The sequence below is a fragment of the Dromaius novaehollandiae genome, chromosome Z, assembly GCF_036370855.1.
Source record: "Dromaius novaehollandiae isolate bDroNov1 chromosome Z, bDroNov1.hap1, whole genome shotgun sequence".
Lineage (NCBI taxonomy): Eukaryota > Metazoa > Chordata > Aves > Casuariiformes > Dromaiidae > Dromaius > Dromaius novaehollandiae.
The window spans coordinates 10,791,301-10,813,971 of NC_088132.1; the positions used below are offsets into that span (position 1 = coordinate 10,791,301).

Here is a 22,671-nt window from a genome sequence, read left to right on the forward strand (position 1 = left end):
CTGTGTTTCTAATGGCAAACAAGCACAGACTTGCAGAGAAATGGGTTGAGACATTGACAGCTACTGCCTCTCTGGGTGGGAATTTTGCATCTTACAGCTATGCTTATATCACGGTAAACATGACCTGCTCTTTAGTCTTCTTGCCAGCCATCCACACATCTGCCTTTGCTGATGGCTTGATGGCTTGTCCAGGAACATCTATCAGTAGTCTATGCTGTCCAAAACTTGCGTGGACAGGTGATACTTCCTAAACTCCACAGGTTATCTTTCAGCCATGCTTGCAGACATTTATCTATATGGAGAGCACACTGTAGCCTCAGGGTACTTCAAGAGGCAATGTAGATAGACACAGCGCTTCTGGGAACTCAGTTTAAAGCAGTGATAAACAGGAAGCGCAGGTGCAGCTATATCACTTTTATCTGGGCACTCTCTATATCTCTGCTCTCTGTGACTCTCTCTGATATTGAGTAGTGTCAATGCAAACTAGCTTTGTGGCACTCACGGCTTTTAGAGGAGGCAACTCTTGTCCCTCCACATTAATTTTTATTCTCTATTTTAAGTGACAGCTATGGAGAGAGCCGGGGAAGTGTGGGTTTCCCTTTGTAATTTTAAGATGATATTAAAATAAGTGAAACAACCATATTTCTTACAAGTATAGTAAGCCAAATTTATTCATGACTGTAGAAAAAGTCTGCAAACATGAGAAATAATATGAATATTTATAACCTTAAGGATATTACTGAGACTTACTAGGACAGAATTCAAAATAGTCTGACTCAATGGCTGTAAATGAAGTGGCTCCTTAGCAATATGGTACTCCAACAGTACTTGCTACTCTTCTTGATAAGGGATTTTGCGTCCAAATGCTTGCCCTTTTCTCAATATATACCATACTATATTAGAAAATGCCTTTCCTTATCAGGCTTGCTTGTCCTATATCTTTAGCTCATTGCAGCTATGACATTACTAAGCTTGTATTTGTGCATGAAGGGAAAAAAATGTATCCACAGAACGCAGTCCCAGCCTAGTTTATCTGACTGCTCAAATTCACTTTGCTTCCAGGCTCCATCTGTCATCCAGAATTGCCTATCTGTGAGCAAATATCTAGGCTAAGCTAGGAAGAAGCCCAAAACACAGGGCACTTAACACAAAGTGTCCTGGTGCACTGTTTCTTCCAGTGCATCAGCTGGCTGATGCTGCAAACGCCCTCCCTGTGCCCAAACAAACCAACCCTAGCACAGGAGTTTGTGTTCATGTAAGGAAGTGAACTTTACACTGCTCAGCATACTACCCAACACAACAAAGTAAAGCCTTCAGCTGGATTTGAAATGCAGAGAAGGGCAATGAAACATTACCATTACAAGTCGGCAAGAGCAGGAATGTTTAACTAGCAGGTGAAAAGACCTTGTTTGGTGCCTGTTTTTTCCAGTGTTTCCATTGACACAGAGGAAACGCTTAGGTGGATGCACAAATTTATGTATTATGGCTTAATGAGTCACCAGCAATCACAAGAGCAACAGAAACTCACTGTGAGCCTGCTCTTTGTCCATGGTAAATTTGAGGTAAAAAGCGTTTGTTTTTCGTATCTTTCACTGAAAGGTCTGACTACATTTAAGACCTTTCACTACAATTTAAACTCATGCAGTTTCTCTATTTTAACTCACACAGTGTCTCCTTCTCAGCTTCTGCTGGAATTTGGAGGGGCGCAGTGATTTAGTGTGGTTCACCTGTGGTACAATAATGTCATCACATCCGGGCCCTGAGCCCTCTGAACCAACCACCACAAAATCCACCCAGCAAGCTTGGAAGAGTGATTCCTGAAGTTCATTTTACACGAAGTGCCCGTCTTCAAAATGCTAAGCTCTGGGGAAACCTGCAATTCCACAGACTCTGCTAAAGACATTAAAAATCTAGGGAAACAGTCAGCATCTGTCCCCCGCTTCAGCAAATCTTATGAAACTGTAGTATTCCCCCTGACCCAATGCATCCAATAAATACTAAGCTTCAGTTTTGTCTTTTCCATGAGTATTCCAGATGACAACCTAAAGCCTTTATATTCTGTTTCTGAGCTAGATATGTAATAATTCAACCAGGTATTTGTACAATTTGTTAAAAAATCTAAAGTTAAATAGTCAAAATTAAAAAAAAAAACATTCCTTTTTTTCTCCACAGTGAATGAGTTTTATTTTGCCATCATACAATCAGAAAAGTGATTTTTTGTAAAATATAAAATTGCCAGAAGTCACTTCTGGCTGTTGAACACTACTTGCAAACTTTATGAGGATTTATAAGAATGTGGAAGGTGTTCTTCTCAGCTGCCTGGATGGAAGGAACCAATAGGACTGTGCTATCCTGCATGCTGATAATGGTTCTTCAGAAACACAGCCTACTTTTCTGTAGCCATTTGACCTTTAAAATAGACATTAATTCTAGACAGCTCAAAAACCACTCTAACCTTCCTCATGCATATTTCCCACACTTAATAATTTTAACGATGTGGCAACATACGAATGAGACATATTTATCAATGGGCTGTGGTGAAAAAAACATAAGGAAAATAAATGAAAAAGATCCACCCTTAATCACTGATATTCATTTCATTTGTTATGGGAACTTCTTATGTGGCTTTTACTCTAATCTGCATGTACTCTAATTTTGGCCTTTTATGCATTCATTTGCACTGCATTTTTTTTCCATTTCATTAGCTTTACAACATGTGCCTATCCCATTTTCTATCAAAATAAAATCCAACTCCTCTTAAGCTGTTCATATCCACTCAATCTTGGGAGAACATGCAAAGAGCAAAATAAGGAATGGCAAGGCACTGATGATTCCCCAAGTTACATTCTGAAAGCAAAAAGGCAAGCCAAATCCCTCAGATATAGGCAAAGTAAATCCTCATCTTCCTCTTTTTCTTTCTTTACACCTAGTGACTTTCACATCTCTAAGTGAAAGGTCTTCTCTGTTCCAGAGCGAGTTTCTGTTGGGGTAGCACACACAGGTGTAAAATCCAGGCTGAAGCCTGCACTGAAGGTGGGGGACTAGAACTTCAGATTCCTGTTTTCAAAAAAAAGTGAGAATTGCTAGTTTTTTTGTTATTCTACCACAAATGTAACTTTTGGGGAATGTTTAACATTTATTGGCTCATAAGTCTCAAAAGTAGCCTCATGTGTTCCATATACGTGCTCTAACCAACAGCCATTAGCTAGTTTCCCTTTTACCACTTCCTTTTTTTCTCTTTTTCTTCCATAAAACTTTGAGAGACTTTAGGTTCATCCCAGTACAGTTCTGAGGCTTCAAAACCATTTCCTGCTCAACTTCCCTCACCAAGGGCTCCACCGTCTCCCAGTGCCTGCTAATAGCCAAGACTGGTACTGATCCAGTGCTGTGCTGATAAAGCCCAGCCCTGAGGAAGATGAGGAAACAGAAGGTGAAATCCTGACTCCACTCGGTTTGGTGGGGCCAAGGTTCCACACTCAGTCAACATCAGCCAAAATGTAATAGGAGAAAATAGTGTTTTTCCTGCACAGGCAGCACGGTGAGGCCTGGGCGGCTGAGGTCCAGGCTCTGACCTGAATCTTTGCTCTACAGAGCAGACTGGAAACACGACTCTGACTGAGACATATGGCCCTGCAAATGGGTCTAGACAATTTATCAGGCTATCTGCCACCTGGAACAGCTCCATTTCGGCAGTGCTGGAAAGAGACATCACCGGGTCCCTCTTTGCTGCCTGTGCCCTGGTGCTGCTCTGCCCCGCTCCTTGCTTCACCAGCCCCTGGCTGTGGCACAAGAAACTGGACGGGAGGGCAGGACATCTCGTTTTCATCCTGAATGAGTCCAAAAGGACAAGCCCTTCTCTGATTTTGGCTGCTCTTTGGTCTAAGGAGATAAAAGCTGGCAACGAGCACAGGGGCACTTAACACCTTGAAGGGAATATCTCCTCTTGCAGAGCCCCCCAGGTCTGCTGAGCCTTGCACAGAAGGAAGGGATGGTGCAGTGCAGCTGGCAGCACCCCTGCCTATGGGGAGGAGAAGTGGTCATTGCAGGGCTGGGCTTGGACACATTTTCACAGCTCCCTTCTGTGGAGGAGCAGCCACATTCAAGGCTTTTACACCTAAACAGCGTGGGAGAGACACAAGAGCGAAAGACTTTTCTCCTGCCTCAAAGCAGACGAGGTATTGCATAGCTGCTTCTGCTTTACCCGCAGAAACTAGGCACCAGCCCATCCCTTGGCACTGGCCACCAGTCACACGTAGAGGAGACCCTCGGCCGGGTGGAAGGATGGGATTCACAGGCCCCCCAACCCATCTGACATCTGCTAGACTGGTGCCTCACTCTGTAGGCGCTGGGATACCTCCGGTAATGGGCTGCTGCCAGCTGAGTATAGAGCACCGGGGGCTAATGCAGGAAGTCTTCAGCCTTCCTTCGGGACTGGATTGCTTGCAACGTGAATCTCAAAAATATTTCCAAATTTGCATCGCTTTGAGGATTTTAAACATTCTTGGATTTCAGACAACATGCATAAGGTACCTCTGTTTTATCAGTAGTTTAGAAAAGGCCCATCTCCAAGGCTTACAAGTTAAAACAATAGCCTTTGGCTATCAGAATAAAAATAGGAATTAAAAAGGGAAAATTATAGGATATTTATACAATACTACATAAAGTCAGCAACTATTCCTTTAAATATTCTTCTTCCATAACCCATAGCGTTTAGCTCTGTGTGGCAGAGACACTGCAGTGCTTGCATTGTGGTAAATAGCTTACAACCCTTTCCTCCCACCCCCACTTGCAAGGTATGTCTCTGTACTTACTTTTGTTTTTTGGGGATCTTGATATTTTCCGGCTTGTTTTTTTTGGTTATCTCTTTTCCATTCTTTAACCATTTGAATCGGAGTGCAGGGTAGTCTGAAGTGGTTTCACACCTTAGCACTAGCTTCTGACCCACAGCAGCCTCTTGGTTTTTCATTTCCTTCAATTTGGGAGGCACTGCTAAAGAAATAAAAGAATGCACTGGTGATTAGGCCATCCTTGGAAAGGAAAACAGTGCCAACCGAAGATAAGGCAAGCCACAGAAAGCAAAATCCCAACCAGACCAGCAAAGCTTCCTATACCAAACTACAATAGATAAGAGTCATTTAGGTGTTATGCATACCACAACTAATGCATATAGGAGCATTTAATGAGAAGCTAGTTTAACTATTCAGTCTTCCTACATGGGTCTTGTACAACAGGCCTGCAGGCCAAATGCAGCTTTACTGTGAACTAAAATATTCGTATACTTCTGTATTTGGTATGAAGCTTTAAAATTACTTAATTGATCATGTGTGCCTAGACACAAGACAGCACACTGAGGCAGGCAGTCCCACTAGGTAATGCAGAACGAGAAAGGGAGAGTGTCTTGCTGCATTATTTATCCCAACTGCTCTGAGTCGGTGGCTACTCGAAGGCTTCAGGCGCGACTGATGCGATGGACAGCCAAAAGCATGAATGTAAACCCAACAGCTTCTCTAACCTGAGGACAAGGTTCTTGCTCCAGCTGAACATTATAACTTGCATTACACACCTAGCTCAAAACTCAGCTTGGCCATAACCTTTCCCTGAGGCAAGAGACGGGCTTGGAAGCCCATCAAAGGAATCAATGTCAATTAAGGATATTTTGGATCCAGAAGGGGACACTGCACTGAAATTGCCCAGCCAACAGCTCACATGCGCTGAAGGGGCTCTAGCTGATGCATCTCAAGCTCTGTAACTATATAGCAATGGTGTTTCATGTGTAGGTAAATCTCAAACTGTTTAGGACTTTCCCAGTTAAAAAGGACCCCTAATACTCCACAACCAGTACAGGTCTCTGAGCAAAGGCTTCACAACGAGATGCAGTCGCTCTGTGAGACACCACCTTTCATGTGACTCAGTAGCTTAAGTCTACGCAGCATCTATCCTGCTCCGATAGTGAGGTAAAAAACCTAGTTTAACCTTATTTCTGCTGAGGCTCAGGATAACACGTTTACTGCCCTACTGGGGAGGGGTGATAAGGGCAGCTCTGTTAGGCAGCTGATGGGTGGTGGCTTGTGAATCCAGCTCTGCTCAGTTGTGCCTCATCGCAGGTCTGTATCCTTAGGGGGACAGTATTTCCATGCAGAACCTTTAGTAAAGTCTACTGTTTTTTGTTTCTGGTGTTGCCGTACTATTGTCTAGGGAAACAAATGGCCAACATGGGCTTTGCCTTCGGCGGCCAATGGTTCTTCGCAACATGAGAATCAGGTGATTCATCATGACACCAGCAAGTTTCCAACATGGCCTTATGATGAGAAAACTTTAAACACCCTGGAACACACTTGATTATGTTTTGATATTTGTCACTTGTGTTTTTTGGAGACTTGCAGGTGTCAATTGCCCTTAATAACTATTCCAGTCAGGCAGAAATTAAATGGCACCATCACAGCCTTAATTCTGAGAGATGTGTATGAAAAAATTTGTCAAAAGAACTGGATAAACACTTGTCTGATAAGCACTTGCCTGGTATAAACAGGAGTGCTGGCTGTCCCACATGTGAGACAACCTTTCTGTTCTCAGCACAGGGAAGTGCAGGAAGTCAGGGAAGGCCTGATGTTCTTGGAAATTGGACCAACTGAGAGCAGCCCAGGGAACAACATAAATGGTGGGTGGCAGGGAAAACAAGGTCTGTGACAAAGGACCAAATGAGGTGTGGTTGCTGTGACACCAGCAGAAAAGCCAAATGGGGAGAGAACAGCCTTCAGTAATTAAAAAAATTCTGATTAAGTGGAAGGTAACAACTTTTTCTATGTGTCTCCACTGGCCAGGACAAAAAGTAACTGGCAGGAAGTCTGAGACTGGACATCAGCAATATATCTGACAGGGAGACCAGCACACACAGGAATAGCTTGTCTGGGGAAGACGTGGAATTAATTTCCATCAGGGGAGATTTTAGTCAGGGGTAGCGGATGGCCTTCAGGCTTTATGGCACTATGGCAGACTAGATAAGTGCTTGAAGTTTAGAATTTCATGATCAGGAAGAAATTTCCCTCAAATGTGTTCTCATATTTTGATTTCCATCTTTTTCCCTGTGTCATAACTTAAGAAATTCCAACTCGTTCCTCAAATGCTATCAAAACATTTTTTGTTTGCTGCAAAACAAATGCCCACACACCATTCTGAAAGCAATATGTTTAAATATATATACCTGTATGTGTTCGTGTGAATAGATATATTTGTATACACACATATACATATGTACACATGAAAAAATATTCAGACATTTATCCAAAAGAATGAAAGAATTTTTGAAAAATGTCATCTTTAAAATTTCCAACAAAATAATTAGCATTAATTAACAGCTTTGCTGAGGTTTGTGCTGACAGTTTCAGTCTGTCAATTAAGAATTAAGGTTATAGCCTTCTGTCACAAAATGAGAAAAGGAGCTGCAGAGGTATGAAATACAAAGGTAATATTTCTTATTTTAATATATTTCACTCATAGTATTCCTGTTCCATATCTTCTACAGATTAAGGGAACAACCATAATTGCAAGGCTCAAAATTTTTGTGCTTAAGACTTCAGCTGGTTATTGATTTTCCTGTCAACACATCAGTGTGAAACTGGGAATGAGAAAGAGATGCCATTTTGTTCCTGAATTTTATTTTAATTCAATATTATCTACTCAAAATGACTTGCAGAATTTTTCCTCCATCAGGGCTGTCAATGAAGAAAAAGTGTGAAATTAATATGCTCAACCCTTGCCATAATTCAGGAGTTACCAGGAAACATAAAAGAGGATTTAATCAATGGCAGTGACCCTCACTATTTCACAGTAACTCGCTGTCCAAGCGTGCAGGCTCTCCAGGGAAAGCAGTAAAAGCTGTTCACAGACATGTCAGAAAAGAGATTCTTTCTTTTTTTTCCCCCCTTTCATTTACACTATGTTTGTTTCCTTTCAGCTACTCTTTTGCAAAAGCTAATCAGACCTGCCAGGCACACGAGAAAGCTCATGCTGATAAAACTATAGCATGGGTGTCTGGACTGAGATCAGCTGCGGCTTCCAACGCTGCAAGAGATAGCTGACTTTTATCACAGCCTGTGCCAATTTCTCCTGTTCTGGTAAGGCATGACCTTGTCTGAGGGAAGAAAATGATTTTAAAGCAGGCACAGATATTTATAAGGATAACGGAACACGGATGCCCCCCTCGCCTCCCTACCCCTCTACCCCCCCGGCTCCTAGGGCATCGCATGCCAGCTTGACTCCTCTCTATCCATTTCTTCCTGCGCCTGTCACCGCTCCGCTCCCACCACCAGCAGGGCTCCCGTCAAATGCTCAGGGCAAAGTTTGCTCTTGTGGGGAAGAACAAGAGAGAAAGGGTAAGGAAAACGCATTCTGTGGCTCCTAAAAACACACGGAGGTTAGAAGACCATCTGTGACAGAATGACCTGGCCAAAACGTACGCTGAACGCTGAAGAGAAGTCTTGCGGCATTTACTGCTGATCGGATTTTGGGTATTGCCATTGCAAGTCATTGCCCTATCACAGCAGCAGAGCTCTTGCACGTGCCATCAGTCAAAGGATGACAAAGGCCAGACAGCAAAGAAAATAAGCACGTCCTGAAGAGAAACGCTGCAAACTAACTGTGGAAACACTCCCTGCGCAGCACTGCTTGAATGAAAGGTGCACTGGGATCTACTCCATGTGTATTCTTTGCACTGGAAATATGCTGAAACCCTGGGAGGGCCTCCCAGTTGAGGAGTCAATTAGGCACATAGAAAGGCACCCACGTTTAACCCCGAGCTCTCCACGGTCCTCGGTCAGGACCTCTCTCTGTGACCCATGGACCTTCATCGACTTGACAGGCTTTCTAAGAAAGCAACATGGGTGATAACAGGGAGAGAGGGCAGTCACGACGTGAAAGGCTTTAACAAAGCAACAAAGCAGTTGTGTCAGCAAAAGGCCCACACTGCTGGAAGCCCAGGAGAAGGATTTAACCAGCAAAAGCATGCAAATTGTTAGACCTTTGCTTATTAAGGCAGCCTGAATAGCTGTAATTTTATAGCATTTTTTTTCAGCAGTGTGTGCCTGCTGGCCTGTATAACATCATCTCAGTCAAAGAACACACATTTCCATATTCACTCTGCAAAAGACACACTGATAATATATGACTGGAGATAACTTATTATTTCTTGGTGAGTTTGGCAAGGCACAGCTATCTTCTCACCCTCAGTGTTTGATTGTATAGTTAATCTGCATGGAAGCTCAATACATTGAACAAATTAAACAGGAAACCTGCAAAATATTATCACACAATTGTATGCTTTCAGCTGAAATTCCAAGAGGTTTTGTTTTTTGTTTCTTGTTTTTCCTTTTGAGCCTTTTGAGCTTCTGAACACATGAATGTGTTAGGCATTCTTGCCAATATGCAGGTGTGCAGAGCTTGCTGTGAAAAATTGTGATCAACAGTTCGGTGAATAGCAATGGAAGCCACAAGAATAACATCCATTGCCTTGGCCTTGAATTTGCTTTTCTTGTAGCATAATGCTCCATACAGGGAAGTAATACATGACAGATTACATTATTTCCAAAAAGCCTTCTCCCCTTGCATATGAGATTGTAATCAGGCTCAGATTTATCATCAGCAGGCCGGATTTACTAAAGCCCTTGGTGTAAACTCTATAAGCTGTTTTTGAAATAATTTTGCTCTTGTTTAGACAACTAAAAAAGCAGACAGTTTTGTGGTTTGGTTTTGTTTTTAATCTTCCTATTATTATCTCAGGCAACATTCGCATTCGGAGCAGTTTTCAAAATCTAGCTATTTCATTCCCACATGCTAAGTCTCTGTGCAGATTACCTATATGATAAAACACTGTGGGTGATGACAGAACATAATTCTGCACAAGCAAGCTCTCCAAAATACCAGAATAGCTAAACAGGAGTTGAGAAATTGCATAATTCAACAAGTTATTTATCTGCTTAAATGGGAATAGTTCAATGCTGAACTCTTTTGAAAATATGGCCAAACATGTTTCAGCTTCCGGGTCTTGGTATGATTTGAACACTTACATCTGCGACAAAGAGCAAAAGGAAAAAAGCAGAACCAACATTTATCTTAGAGCATGCAAAACAAAGATCCACATAATCTCATTCTTCTTAGTGATGCTAAAAGGAAATTTTTGCAGAAATTTTAGATATTGTAAAGGCCAAGAGAAGGAAGACCATATGAATGGCTAGTACCAAGAAACAGAGCAAAAAGGAGAGGGTGTAGCACTCCAGCCAAGTGCTTTTTTGGACCAGGAAAGAACAAAGAAATGCCACCATAAATCAGAGTAACTGCAAAAGCTAGTTGCAAAGGCAACTGCAACTCTGGTTACGCTGACCAGGAACTGCTCTTCCTAGGCTGTGGAGAGTCCGGGTCTGAACTCAGTGAGCCTGGTAGGTTTAGGCATGATGATGTTGTAGTCTCACTTAATCCTTTCAAAGTAACAGTGCACCAAACAGACGCAGAGAGCTCTACCTGGACTACTAGTTTATTCTGGGTGAAATGCTGTCAGGTACATAGTATTTCATGCCAACATTCATGGAGATGCATCTCTAGCCATGAAGCTGCTCTCTGAGCTTGTGTTAATCTTGCTTTTGTTTTCTCTGTCGGTATCCCAGTGAACCCTTCCAAGAAGAGTTTTATAGGCCATTTCATAACATGACCTTGGGAGGGCAACATTTTCAACAAGTCTCTGAAAATGTAAAAATGGAGAAAGTACTGTGCTAATGGAGAAGGTCTCCCTACTCCCCTCCACTTCGTGTAAATAAAAAGTGTCTCCAGTGGAGCCAGAAAAGGATGGCAGTGACAAACCAGCGTGTCCAGAAGCAGAATCATGCCCATGGGGGAAAGGCTAAGAGTGCCCATTTACTCCCTGTAACAAGATAATACCAAGCTGTCAAGCCTTGTGCAGTCACTCAAAGTATCAGTTTCAGACCTTAGACCTCCTCAGAGACAGGGAACCGAATTCAAAGACAGCAAAATGTAGGCTGTGCAACAGAAACTGGGTGTGAGCGAGCGTCTAACCTAAAGATTATAATTTAAAGGTCAACACTTAATTTATTTACTCATGATCATGTCTACAGGAACACACAGCCTGATTGCATTAAATGTTCCCTCCTCAGGTTCAAAATGCTGCTGCTGACTCCAACTAGCTACTTCCTTGATAAACGCTGATGATCCTGTTAGACACTGTCAATACAAAAACCTGATCATACAGGCTGAAAATGCGGGGACAGCGTAAAATAAATATACTTGATGTCCAATAAGCAATGTAGGGACAACTGCTTATAAAGTCAATACAAAAACCTTGCAGGGCTGTATTTTACATACCTAAGTGCATAAAGGTATACTCCAGAATCTTTATTTCAGCACTAAAATGAAAGCAATCCAATGCTCAGAAATGCTAGGCAGGCATAAATACCATGGACTTCAAGGGGACCTGCAAGTACTCAATGATTTTTTTAAAATGAAGCCACTTTGGATTTAGGAGCTGAATTTCAGCACTGCACATTAGAAAACTTTGTCTTGAGTTGCATTCATCGAAGACAGTTGAGGGAGGAAAGGTGGTTTCCTGCCACATACATTTGTCTCTTTTATCTACTCTCCAGCGTAAGTATTTTCAACACTAATCCATACCTTTGCTTGTAGAAAGACTTGCACTAAGTCATCAGACAGAGACTAGCACAGCTGAGAGAACCTCCTAAGATCCAAGGCCTTGATGGCACTGTTAATTTGGCTGGATCTCAGACTAGGATTTATGGCCAGATTTGGAAGATTCACCAGATTTCTGAGCTGAGAGACATGCCAAATTTAAACTTTGGTCTAGAATGTGGTGTACACTTGGCAATTTAGGTGTGCCGAAAGATGATGCTGGGAAGAATAAAGAGAAATGGAAAAAACCAACCAAACAAACAATAAAAGGACAAGAAAGAGAAGACGTGCAACATAACAATATTCCAAGTACATTCTCCTTTGGCATCATTTCAAAGTGCATTCCACTCCACAACAGTGGATTTCTGGTGAAAATCTTAATTCTGAGGTAACTCCTTTTTTTGTTTGTTTTTATAGAACTTACACTTTTTTGATAGCCTCCTTACAGCTTTAATATTTCAGTCTGAGGGATCCAAAATGCTGCAGCCATCTCCTTCTTTCCCTCTCACATTTCTAGTCTCTTGCACACTCCTGTATTTGCCACCAAAAGGGAATGCAGTCTTCTATGCACTGAACCCTGTAAGCTTTGAAATCTCACGTGCACTTGCTAAATTTCATAACTCCTGTTTCCACCTCCTTTGGACTCAACTGCCTCTCCATCCTCTCAGCATTTCTCTGTCATGCTCTTTCCCTTCAGACTGTTCCAGCATGGCTGGAGCATTCACGCACAAAGAAATGAATCGTTGCTTTCCCTTAAACCTCATCATAAAAACAGCCCATTTGTTCTTCTTACACTCTTTTCTTGGCTTTTCAGAACGTTCTCATTCTGCAATAGTTCCACTTCACAGACAAAAGTGTGCAACGCATCAGTCAGTAAATTGCCTACTGTGGGTTCATCCATGGCAGGACCTGGTACTCCTCAAAACCTGCCTCATCCCCTTGAGGCAGTGAAGGCCTTAAGAGAAAGAATAGCACTATCTATCACAGACATACTGTGAGGAGACTTTTATGTGCCTGGGCAGAGATCTTCCTAATTAAACCTGCCAAACTGTCCCTACTCCCAGAGAGAGCTCAGTCCAATATGCATAAAAGTAACAGTCTGCCACATCTGTGCGCAATGCAGAATTAAAATGGCTTCAGACAAATTGTAGCCAAACGTTTGTCATAAATTTCCCACGTATTAAAATAATTCTCCATTTTGAAGAGGAAAGCCAGGAGGACCTACAGCGCACATGGATGTCTTATTAACCATTGACACAACACAGGGGGAATAGGCTGTGCTAAGACAGATGAAATTCAGTGGAAAAAGGGGTCAGATGGGATTCCCAGACTGGGGGATACAAGGGATTCCCAGGGTGTGGGATACAAGGTACCACAAGGTGCTGCAGCTGCACGGACTCACAGAGCCTGGAGCCACGGCCGTCACCAGCAGTGATACCTGAGTAAGCTGAGTTCAGGGACCCGTGACATAAGCACTGGGACTAATAACCACTGAGTACACAGAAAGACCTGAAATGGGCCTTACCAGAACGATTGCCCCCCACTCCCCAACAAAAGCCCCGGACAATTCTCTTCCCAGAAATCACCCAGATAAGTCACCAAATCCATAATTCAGCATCAGAGGAAATGACTCAGTTTTCAAGGGTCCAGGGAAACCAGTATCTGCCATGTGTCAATGGGAGACAGCAGGAGCACCTTACTGAGGCAGCCTAGCATGAACTTAGGACTTAAATTCTCAGAAACATTTGCCTTGGAAGTAGGATAATGATGAAGATGGTTCAGTTGAACAATCGGATCAAGGTACAGCAATGATAACAGAATCATAGGGTACATTAAGAAAAGGATACAGAATAATCATCAGTAGGCAATATATGAACAGATGTAACATATGAGCACACACATATCTTTTACACCACAAATTTCCTGTAATTTTCTCTTAACAAGAATGGCCCAGAAAGACAGAAGTTACTGAAAAGTGCAAGAAACCCTGCAATGCCTCTTTATACGGATGTATTTAACAGACTAACCTTCAGTTCCTTATGCAGTATCAGTGAAAGACATATGTAAAATAACAAAAGGCATAATGCTGAATATGCTTATATGCCTCCTGTAAACAGCTAAGGAGATACCCTGTGAAAAATGAAAACACACCTAGATATCTGGAGAAAAGGAAAGTGCTTATTTTATAAACATGTGTGATTAATCCATGGACTACACTGATATGCCATACTGAAGCAAATAGCTTAGGAGAATTCAAGCACTGATTTTATTACTGACATTGTTAAGTCCTATTGCAGCCGTTTTTGGAAACTATCTTAATGGAAGAGCTTCCTAGCAAGGTGCTGTACAAACCAAAACCAAAAAAGACTGCCCAAACCTCATGTGAATAATACTCAAATTTCTGCACGCCCTACAGAAAGTGTTTAAGCAATAGCAGTCCTTGCATTTCAACAATTTGCTGCTTGTAGCTGGAAATAGCTGCTTCCTATAGGTATCTCAAGTTATGCTTAAACTAACGTTAGGAATGTGACATGCAGGAGTGGAAAGACCTTTTCAGGAGTAAAGCAAGGTGTAACCTCCAGGCACACACTGTCTGGAAAGACACATGGAGATTGACAGAGGTGACCCCATGCCTCTACATGGCATTCTCCGGCCTCCTCCCCAACACCATGACCTCACCCAGCCCAGCATGCAACGTCCCCAGGAGGAGCTTCCAGTCGCCATCCTTGAGAACCTTCCCAAGTTAACGACAAGTTAAATAAAAAAAGTATGAATAATGGCATCTCAACAATAGTTTAGAAGATTTCTGGACATTCTCAGACACAGCTGGCACTTTTAATGGGTTCAGTCATCTGCTAATGTTCCTCCCCACAAAGAACCACTCATCTATGCTGAAATTTTGGAGTGAGAAGGTAGAAAACCTGAACTGAAGCCTAAGTCTGATGGCTTTCTTGACACGAAAAAGCTAAAAAGTAGAGATCAATTCTGAGAAAAGAAGATTAATCTAAGGATCAAAAGAAAGAAGTTGCCATCGCATTAGAGGCTGCATAAAATATTCACAGCAGTGTGAAGAATTTCCAAGCTTTCAAGACATTGATTTGCTAATGCACAAGTTGAACTTAACACTATGGATTTTGGCTACCCATTCGCCAGAGTTTTTCCCCTTCTCCCCTTTAAATCCTATGTGGTCAAGTCTCCTAGCAATACTCCCTTTCTGGGATTCACCTGACTGTTCAGCACAGGCTGTGGTCATGCCTACAGAAGCATCCATGTGCCCAACGACAACACACAGAAAACCTGTGGGAAGCAGGGACAGCCCTTCCACTGGGGATAGTGGGGAATGTCCCAACCCAAACTCTGATGGGGTCACCTTGGTAAAGTCCCTGAGGGTCATTTTCTTCCGGTGCTGGGCACAAATGGCATCAAGCCAAGCACCATAGCACGTGAAAGAAGAATTCCTCTTGTACCTGCCTGTCGAAATCTCCACCAGGTAAAAAACATTAGAACTGTCACTAGTGGAACATGCTGCACCTCCACTGTAAAGTCATGTCAGAAGATGACCGCCTTAATATATGCACACTAAAAAAGGAGAATTTGGTTTGACAGTCCCAGAAGGGTGCAATTTGCTCCACAAAAGGACTTCCTTATCCCAGGGACACAGCACACACAGTCCCTGCCCTTTCAGACAACTGAGGTTGCCATCACTTGGTAATGTTTATTAGCAAAATCTTTCTTTTTTTACCAGGAGGTGCACAAACAGTTTAGCCAATGCATCCCCCAAACACCTGAGTCATTTTAGGAATGGGGGATCTGGATATAGCTGGGTATTGTACACAAATTACCCACTCAAACTCAGCTCAGCAAAAAACCTAAGCATAGCACTTATCATAATGTACTTACACAGTATGCAGAAAGGATCTCATGTACACCCTTCAGAACAGTTCACTTCTGACATATACTAAACTTCACATTTAGACTATGCAGCTATGGGAAAATGGAGAAAAAACTGCACACCTGTTTAAATATGTGTGCAGCCAATCTTCAAACAAATGAAAAATGAAAAAAAACTTCTTAAGAATAAATTTTGCTAAACACCTACAGTGAAAAAACAGCTCTCAAGAAGACCTAATTATAAGCATCTCCCCTGGTTAAATTATTACACAAGATTAGATTTCTTCTTAAAGGTCAACCTCCAAAAATCCATAACCACATGATCAGTAAAGCGTGCAGAAATATGCCACGCTTCAGCTTTCACTGGAAGAGGGACAGAAAGACTGTATGCAACTCTGAAATGGTCCCTGGACTGTAGTCAAAGGTTCAAAAATTACATAGGAAAAATTACAAGGCTTTTAAAAAATATATTCCTGATCAACTGAGCACCATGGAACTGCAGACCAGGACACCTGCATGAAAGCAAAGTAGCAGGTCACACAGGATAGGGATCAGCACATGAATACAAGAAAAAGTGAAATAGGTCTCAAGGAGGCCATTGAGTCCAACCTGGAGCTCCCAGTCCGTATCTATCAAGCCCATCCTCGCAGATGTTTATGTAACCTCTTGTCAAAATCCCTCAACGGCCTTAAAATCTATGATTATGTGAAAAAGAATACAACATGCGTTAAATAAATCCTACCAGTTAGTAATTATTTAACATCTTATGTCTCTAACTCCTGTAAAATGTGGCTCTCAGTAAGTCTTATCAGAAAGGAACTGTGTCTTTTAATTGCATGAAGGTGATATTCTTTACATAGGAGATACATACAGACCGTCTAAACCCACTCAGAATTATCAAACCTAGTAAGTAATGTACATAATTTACCAAATCTTTTGCCCCAGTCTAGAGCCTCCATTAACAGAAGAGTATCATAAGGTTTAGCTAAAATCCACATACAAATTCTGAACTGGTTGCCAGTTAAAAGAATAAGGATGTGGTAAAATAAATGAACCTCCCTTCTCTAACTTTTTTTTTTTTTTTGGAAACTTAGAAATGGTTTTCGTGTGTCACAGTTTTGGGCAAAGTCACAGCCTGAATATTGATTATACAAGGTGTGCAAGTATCTAGGGCTTTATCTGTGTTACCTTAAGAACTGGAGGCCCAGCACAGCACTAAGGCAAAATTCTGGCCCTGTGAAAGCAAAATGCTTTGCCTTTGATTTGACATAGCCAGCTTCTCACCCTATAAGACTAGGAAATGTGCTACGATCTTTGGGGGGGGGGGGGGGGGGGAATGAAGCACAGATTTTCTCTATCTCCAAATTTCCAGAATTCTAAATAAAGTATAAATTAATTTTATTTAAACCAATGGAAAGCATCAGTGTGAACACATTTAAATGATTTAAAGCTGATTTATGGTTAAATGCACAATAAAATCAATCCGTTTACGAATTAAGTTGAATCAATAAATTTCTGGATTAAATTAGTCCTAACAGGTCCTCCTAGAGGCAATGCTCTCTCTACTTCAATTGATTTGATTCAAGAAACTTGACTTTAATGACAGCAACTTTGTGCGTTATCGCTCATACATGTAAGTATGCGGCCATCATTCAAGCTATAAAGACGTTAATGTGATTCTAAACATCTGTACAAAACGGCTAATTGGACCTACCTTCGCAACCATTCCCTACTCTCTTTTTTGCTTCATTCTCAACTGATACTTACATTATGGGCAACAGCTTTATTTTGTTACTTCTGAGCTGGAGATTTTCACATAACATCTCCTGTGACCTATCTCTTCCACGTCATTGCAAACAAAAGTTTCAGTTTACCATTATTTCTGCAACAGGAAATTCTTTGACTTTCTTCAATTCCCAGCCAGGACACCAACTTCAATCATGAATCACCTGGATTGCATACACACAGCAGCCTGCATAAAATGTGCTTTTCTGCTGCTGATAAATTACTGAAGAGCATTTGTAGTACCACTGCACGCTTATCTGCAGCAAAGCTGTTTCTACCGCAGACTCCCACCGAGAGCTCAAAGTGGCTCAATTTATTTTTGGATAGCTGAACTGCAAGTCTACATCTCTTTGCTTTCCCAACAGAGCCAAAATCTCCAGCCAGAGTGCCTTAAACAACTCCCTGACAAAAAGCCAAAGGTTATAAGTGTCATCACATCTTTCTTTCTTTTAGTACTCCTTCAAAAAAAGTCATTTTTCATAAACCAAACAAAAACTCATTATCACACAGAGATGGTATCATGTCCAGTTTCAGTCTGGGTTTTCACTGAACTGTGTGGCTGCCACCTAACAGGGCAAATGCCTTACTTTCTCCCTAACCATGTCGAACCCATAGGGGCTGCCAGGTGTTTCTTTTGTCCAGGCTTTCTAGAAGACATGAGAAAGAAACTCATACTCCACAAAACAAACAAACAAACATAAAAACCAGATCCTAAAGGGGCTTGGGAAACAGGGGATTACAGTGTAAACTGCTGTGCAGCTCCAGCAGCAGAACTAGCAGGTGTATTAGGTCTGCTATAACATGCATTCCTGCAAGATGGCATGAGCGCAGCAGACCTTACTCTTTTATAAGAAGCCCAGCGGCAGACAGGATTTATATCTTAGGGATGAGCAAAAAGATGGGTCTGCTGCTTATCTAAAATGATGTAGCATCTGGCTTTTCTCCCCCAGATGATTTTACTACTGCCACCACCATGAAACAATATGAGTATGTTTGGCGAGGGATGCCCACCTACTCTCCTAATGCTTGTGGGTGGTGGTCTTAAGTTCATCCTGCAGACCAAGGACTCTCTCTTGGTCTCACAGCTCTCCCATGTGCTCAGGAGTCTCAGTTTCCAAAATGTTCCCATGTTAACTCAGTCTGGGATCCCACCTGATCGCTGGAGAGAGGACATAACTGTGGGGAGGCCTGGTCTGACAGGGCTTGACAACTCCTGTGACAAACGCACAGAGAAAAAAGGCGTACTAAAGCCTCTTCCTGATGGACTGGAACCTGACTCCAGCCATATGTCCTAGCCTGGCAGTGCTTCCTTCTCCAAAATTTGTCCTACATTGATAAGTACATAATAACGACAGCTATGCAAATGAAGGCCATGAAAGATTGATGGAGGAAGCCAAGTATGAACCGCAAGAGCATCAGAAAGGCGTGTTCAGAAGAAACCTAAAGGATGATTTCACTGCCTCAGCTGAAATTTAATATCCTGAGTCCCCCTTCTGGCTGCAAAGGGAATTTTACGTAGGAAACAACCAAGCAGGACACCATTATTGCTAAGGGAAATGGAAAAAATCCAGCCAAAAAATGCTCTGTAAAAGATAGACCTATTGTTACTGTGCATGAATGTTATGTACTGTGAGAGATGTCATAAAACCCAATATCACTGAGAAAACTAATAATTAAAAAGCTAATATGATTATATTGAATGCCTATTATATTTTTATCACGTTTTATTGCTTCTGGGAAGAATTTAAGACATGCTTTGTAATTTGTTATTTCCAGGAGTGCTCTTCATTTTGTAGAGTATTTTATTTCTTCATCTTCATGAATATGCAGTAGTGCATGAACATACTAAGGATTAAATAAAACTAATATCAGGACACGTTTTTCCCTGGAGCCAAAGAATACCCGAGCTCTTTGTTAAAGGGGAGAGGAACCGAGCACACTGCACATGTTCAGGGAGGTGTGAAAGGGCCCAAAAGCCTTTCTCATGAGCAGCTCTGACATGAGTTGGGAGTGTATAGAGGAGGTCTCAATCCAGCAAAACAACAACAAAGTGATGATCTCCCCTGGCAGTGTCTGGCACCTCCGTCCATCTGTGAGCTTTCACAGATGCATCTGAGGTTCACTGAGCGTGCACACCAAACCCGATGTACAATCTCTGGAAGTCCAGACTTCCATGCCAAGAAAGACAAAAAGCTCCAGGATCAGATGCTCCCTTCCCCCCCCAGTCCCTTGATCCCAATTTTTTCTGAGTAAAGAATGGGAATTTTTTTGTTATTTTTCAGTATTTTAAGTGCCCCTGAGATGAATTGTTTTGATAATACTTGGATGTTTGACAGCTGCTAATTCCCAAGGCTTGCTTCACCAGTCTCAAACATAATTTAAATCATCAGAGGAAGCACTGATCTAAACAACAGATTTTAATCATCTTTTCCTTTCTGTACTCTATTATTTTCCTAAAAAGAAAAAAAATGATGAAGATTCACCTTGGTTTCTAAATAGGTATTGACACTGATTTCTTAGGCATAGCCCTTCTTCTCAATTTGACAATTCTGTTTTCCAGGCACTAAGGATATGCTGTCTTTGCCCTCCATTTGTTTAGTCACCTGTATAATTGAACATAAATGCAGCCAGCCTGTAAATTCTTAGATTGTTTTATGATGGAAAATAGTGTATTATCTGACATGTTTCTTATCTGACTGATTTTTTACCCATGGCTTCTCTTAAATTGCAGATGGATAGAGATTAAACACAGAAAAAAAGAATTTTGAGATGTCTTGTATTAGCTGAATCTGGCAGACGTATGGGGAGTGGAGTGAAGAAGAAAGTTTATTAAAACGTGTTTTGAATTCAAAATCAACAGGCTTACTAACCAGGGTAGTACTAAATGTGATTCATGAACTACTTCTGGTCACCCTTTCCTTAAAGAAGGGGAAGTACCTCATTTTCATGCGTAGACTGGGAAAGGAAAAAGCAGTTTTCTTCCCTTTTAACTTGTATTCAACGACTTCACTTTGAAGTTTCACTTCATCAAACTGAAATAGCTGAAAAACATAAAAATCTCTGTCTCAAGTCTAGCCTTCCAGAGGGATCTCAAACAAGTGAAATCTCTGCACTTTGGGCTTCCCACATGGGGAACCGAGCACATGGGATGGGACAGGCTCTCATGAGCCTGCATTAAGTCACCACAGACGCTGAATCCACAGTAGCTGGAGTGGTCTCCTGCACTTTAAATGGGGTTGGCCAGCACAGCACTAGGACTGCACGAAGAGGGGTCCTTCCCCGCTGCGGATGTGTGAGTGACAGTGAGGACTGCGGAGAGCCACCGATACCACGCAGGCAGGCAGTGTGGCCCTTGCACCGTGCCCCCTTTTTTGATGTGGAATACTGCAAAACTGGATGGCCAGGCAGGGAGCTGTCCATGCGGGCTCAAACACGAGAAAATCTCTATAAGGAAGGCACACTGGATGTGGGAGGACCATAAAGAAAAAAAAAGAAGATATCTTTCCTAGTAGAAGCCACAATAGACTTGTGATTGAATAACTGCACAGGAAGAGTTTGGGATAAACACAGACAGCAAGGAAGAAAAACTTCATGGAAACCATCAAGACCAGCACAGCTGGCTCCCCAGCACTCCCAAGTTTCTTTATACCCAGACCCAAAGCCATATCCAAACGTGACAAGTGCAGTGTAATGAGACTACTCAGCTCTCACTCACGCTCCAGGGACCTTTGGCAAAAGGAATCTTGATAGAAATAAATCAGACTGGTGTGTCCAGGTTAGGACTCCATTTTTAGCCATTTTCCATGCAGATGGCAGCCTGACCTTCAGCAAGATTTCCACACAGCCTGGCTTTTTAAAGCATTTCTCTTCCACGTCTGACACCAAGGTCTGGTCTCTGCACACCCCGGGGCAGAGGACCCCACACACGCCCCACGCAATGGTGTGATTGCTGCACCATGCAGACTGATCTACGGGGATCGGGGCAGACAGGGGACATGGGGAGAAAAAATCAGTCGGGATTCGTTGAAGATGTGGATTCCACCTGTAATAGTTAGATCAAATTAAACATCAGAGCGAGCGTTTCCATTCGGGATTCAGGTGGCTCTGGGTCACTTTGGTCTGACTCATTCCCAAAGCAGATTTGGCGGTAGTTCACCCACAACCTTTCAACCCTCTGCAGCAACGTCCACCTCAGGGTTTTCCGCAGTTCAGTTAAACCGCTTTAAATGTTAATATTCTGAGTGCCCTGTCTGGACCAGCTGTAACTGTGATCACCTGGAAGGGTTTGTGCAGAGCAACTATCAGGCTGTAAATTCACAGTTTAGTTAACTAATTTACTCTCGCGGACAAGCCTTTGATTTGACATAAAAGTCCAACGAACTAAATCCCCCCTGAAACGCTTATTCAAAGCTGCTGTGGTTCTGCTGCGGCCCGTGACATCCCACAAGGTTTCTGGCTCCAAGCTCTGAAACAATTAGACTGGGAAAATTAAATGGTGCTTTCTGTGCACCTGTGACTGCCTCATTCCCCCACGCCTGGCAGCAGCGTCTCTCCCCTCTCCCACGCAGGCTGCGAGCACAGCTCCCAGGGTCGGCAGTGCCCAGGCTCAACTCTCCCAAAAAGCCGTCAAGGAGCATGGTGAGGGTTTCTCATGAAATTAAATGGAACCGCTGGTTTGGGGAGGGGAGGGCAAAAAAAAAAGCTGTTCTTGAGGGTCTCTGCTTAGAAGATTTATATTTTAACCAGGCAACAGCTAGTATCTGGGGGGAACAGATACGTTACCAACAAGTCATTTCCAAGCAGCTAATAACTGTTTCCCTACCCACCAGATCCTAGGACGCGTTTTCAGGTTTAAACATAACATATACATTGTAAATAGCGGAAACATCTGGGGTTTATTATAACACCACTTTGCTAGCCTTGGGCATTGCTCAAATCCCGCCGGCCGCAGTTCACCCTTGACCTGCCAAACACGATTACTGTACTCAGGCAAGCTCCCCCTGCTCCGCAGCTGCTCTCCTTTCCTTCCCCTCCGTCAATACTCATTACCGCTGTCCTTACAGCTACCATCCTCAAGCAGCCGGTCGAGGGCTTGGGTTGCCCCGGGCCCTGCGTGGGGTGAGGCAGGTAGGGGGAAGGACCCTGAGGACGACCAGTGAAGTCATTTTGCCTGCAGACCTGGGGCTGCACAACACCCCCAGCACCAGCAATCTTTAGCCTCCACCCCTGAGGCCTCCTTCCTTCTCTGTCTCACTCACCCCATGATCATAAGGCTTTGGTCTGCCTTAATTTCCCTTTCCACATCTC

The 22,671-nt window shown here is 42.6% G+C and overlaps 1 protein-coding gene across 7 annotated transcripts in view; it reads right to left on the reverse strand.

Moving 5' to 3' along the window:
• Positions 1–22,671, reverse strand: part of NRG1 (neuregulin 1) — a 302,969-nt gene that overhangs the window by 146,205 nt on the left and 134,093 nt on the right. For all 7 annotated transcript variants that reach the window (XM_064501188.1, XM_064501187.1, XM_064501186.1 and 4 more), the window contains exon 2: positions 4,812–4,989. In XM_064501188.1, the coding sequence (XP_064357258.1) occupies positions 4,812–4,966 (155 nt within the window). In that variant the 5' untranslated portion in view covers positions 4,967–4,989. The remainder of the gene's footprint in view (positions 1–4,811; positions 4,990–22,671) is intronic.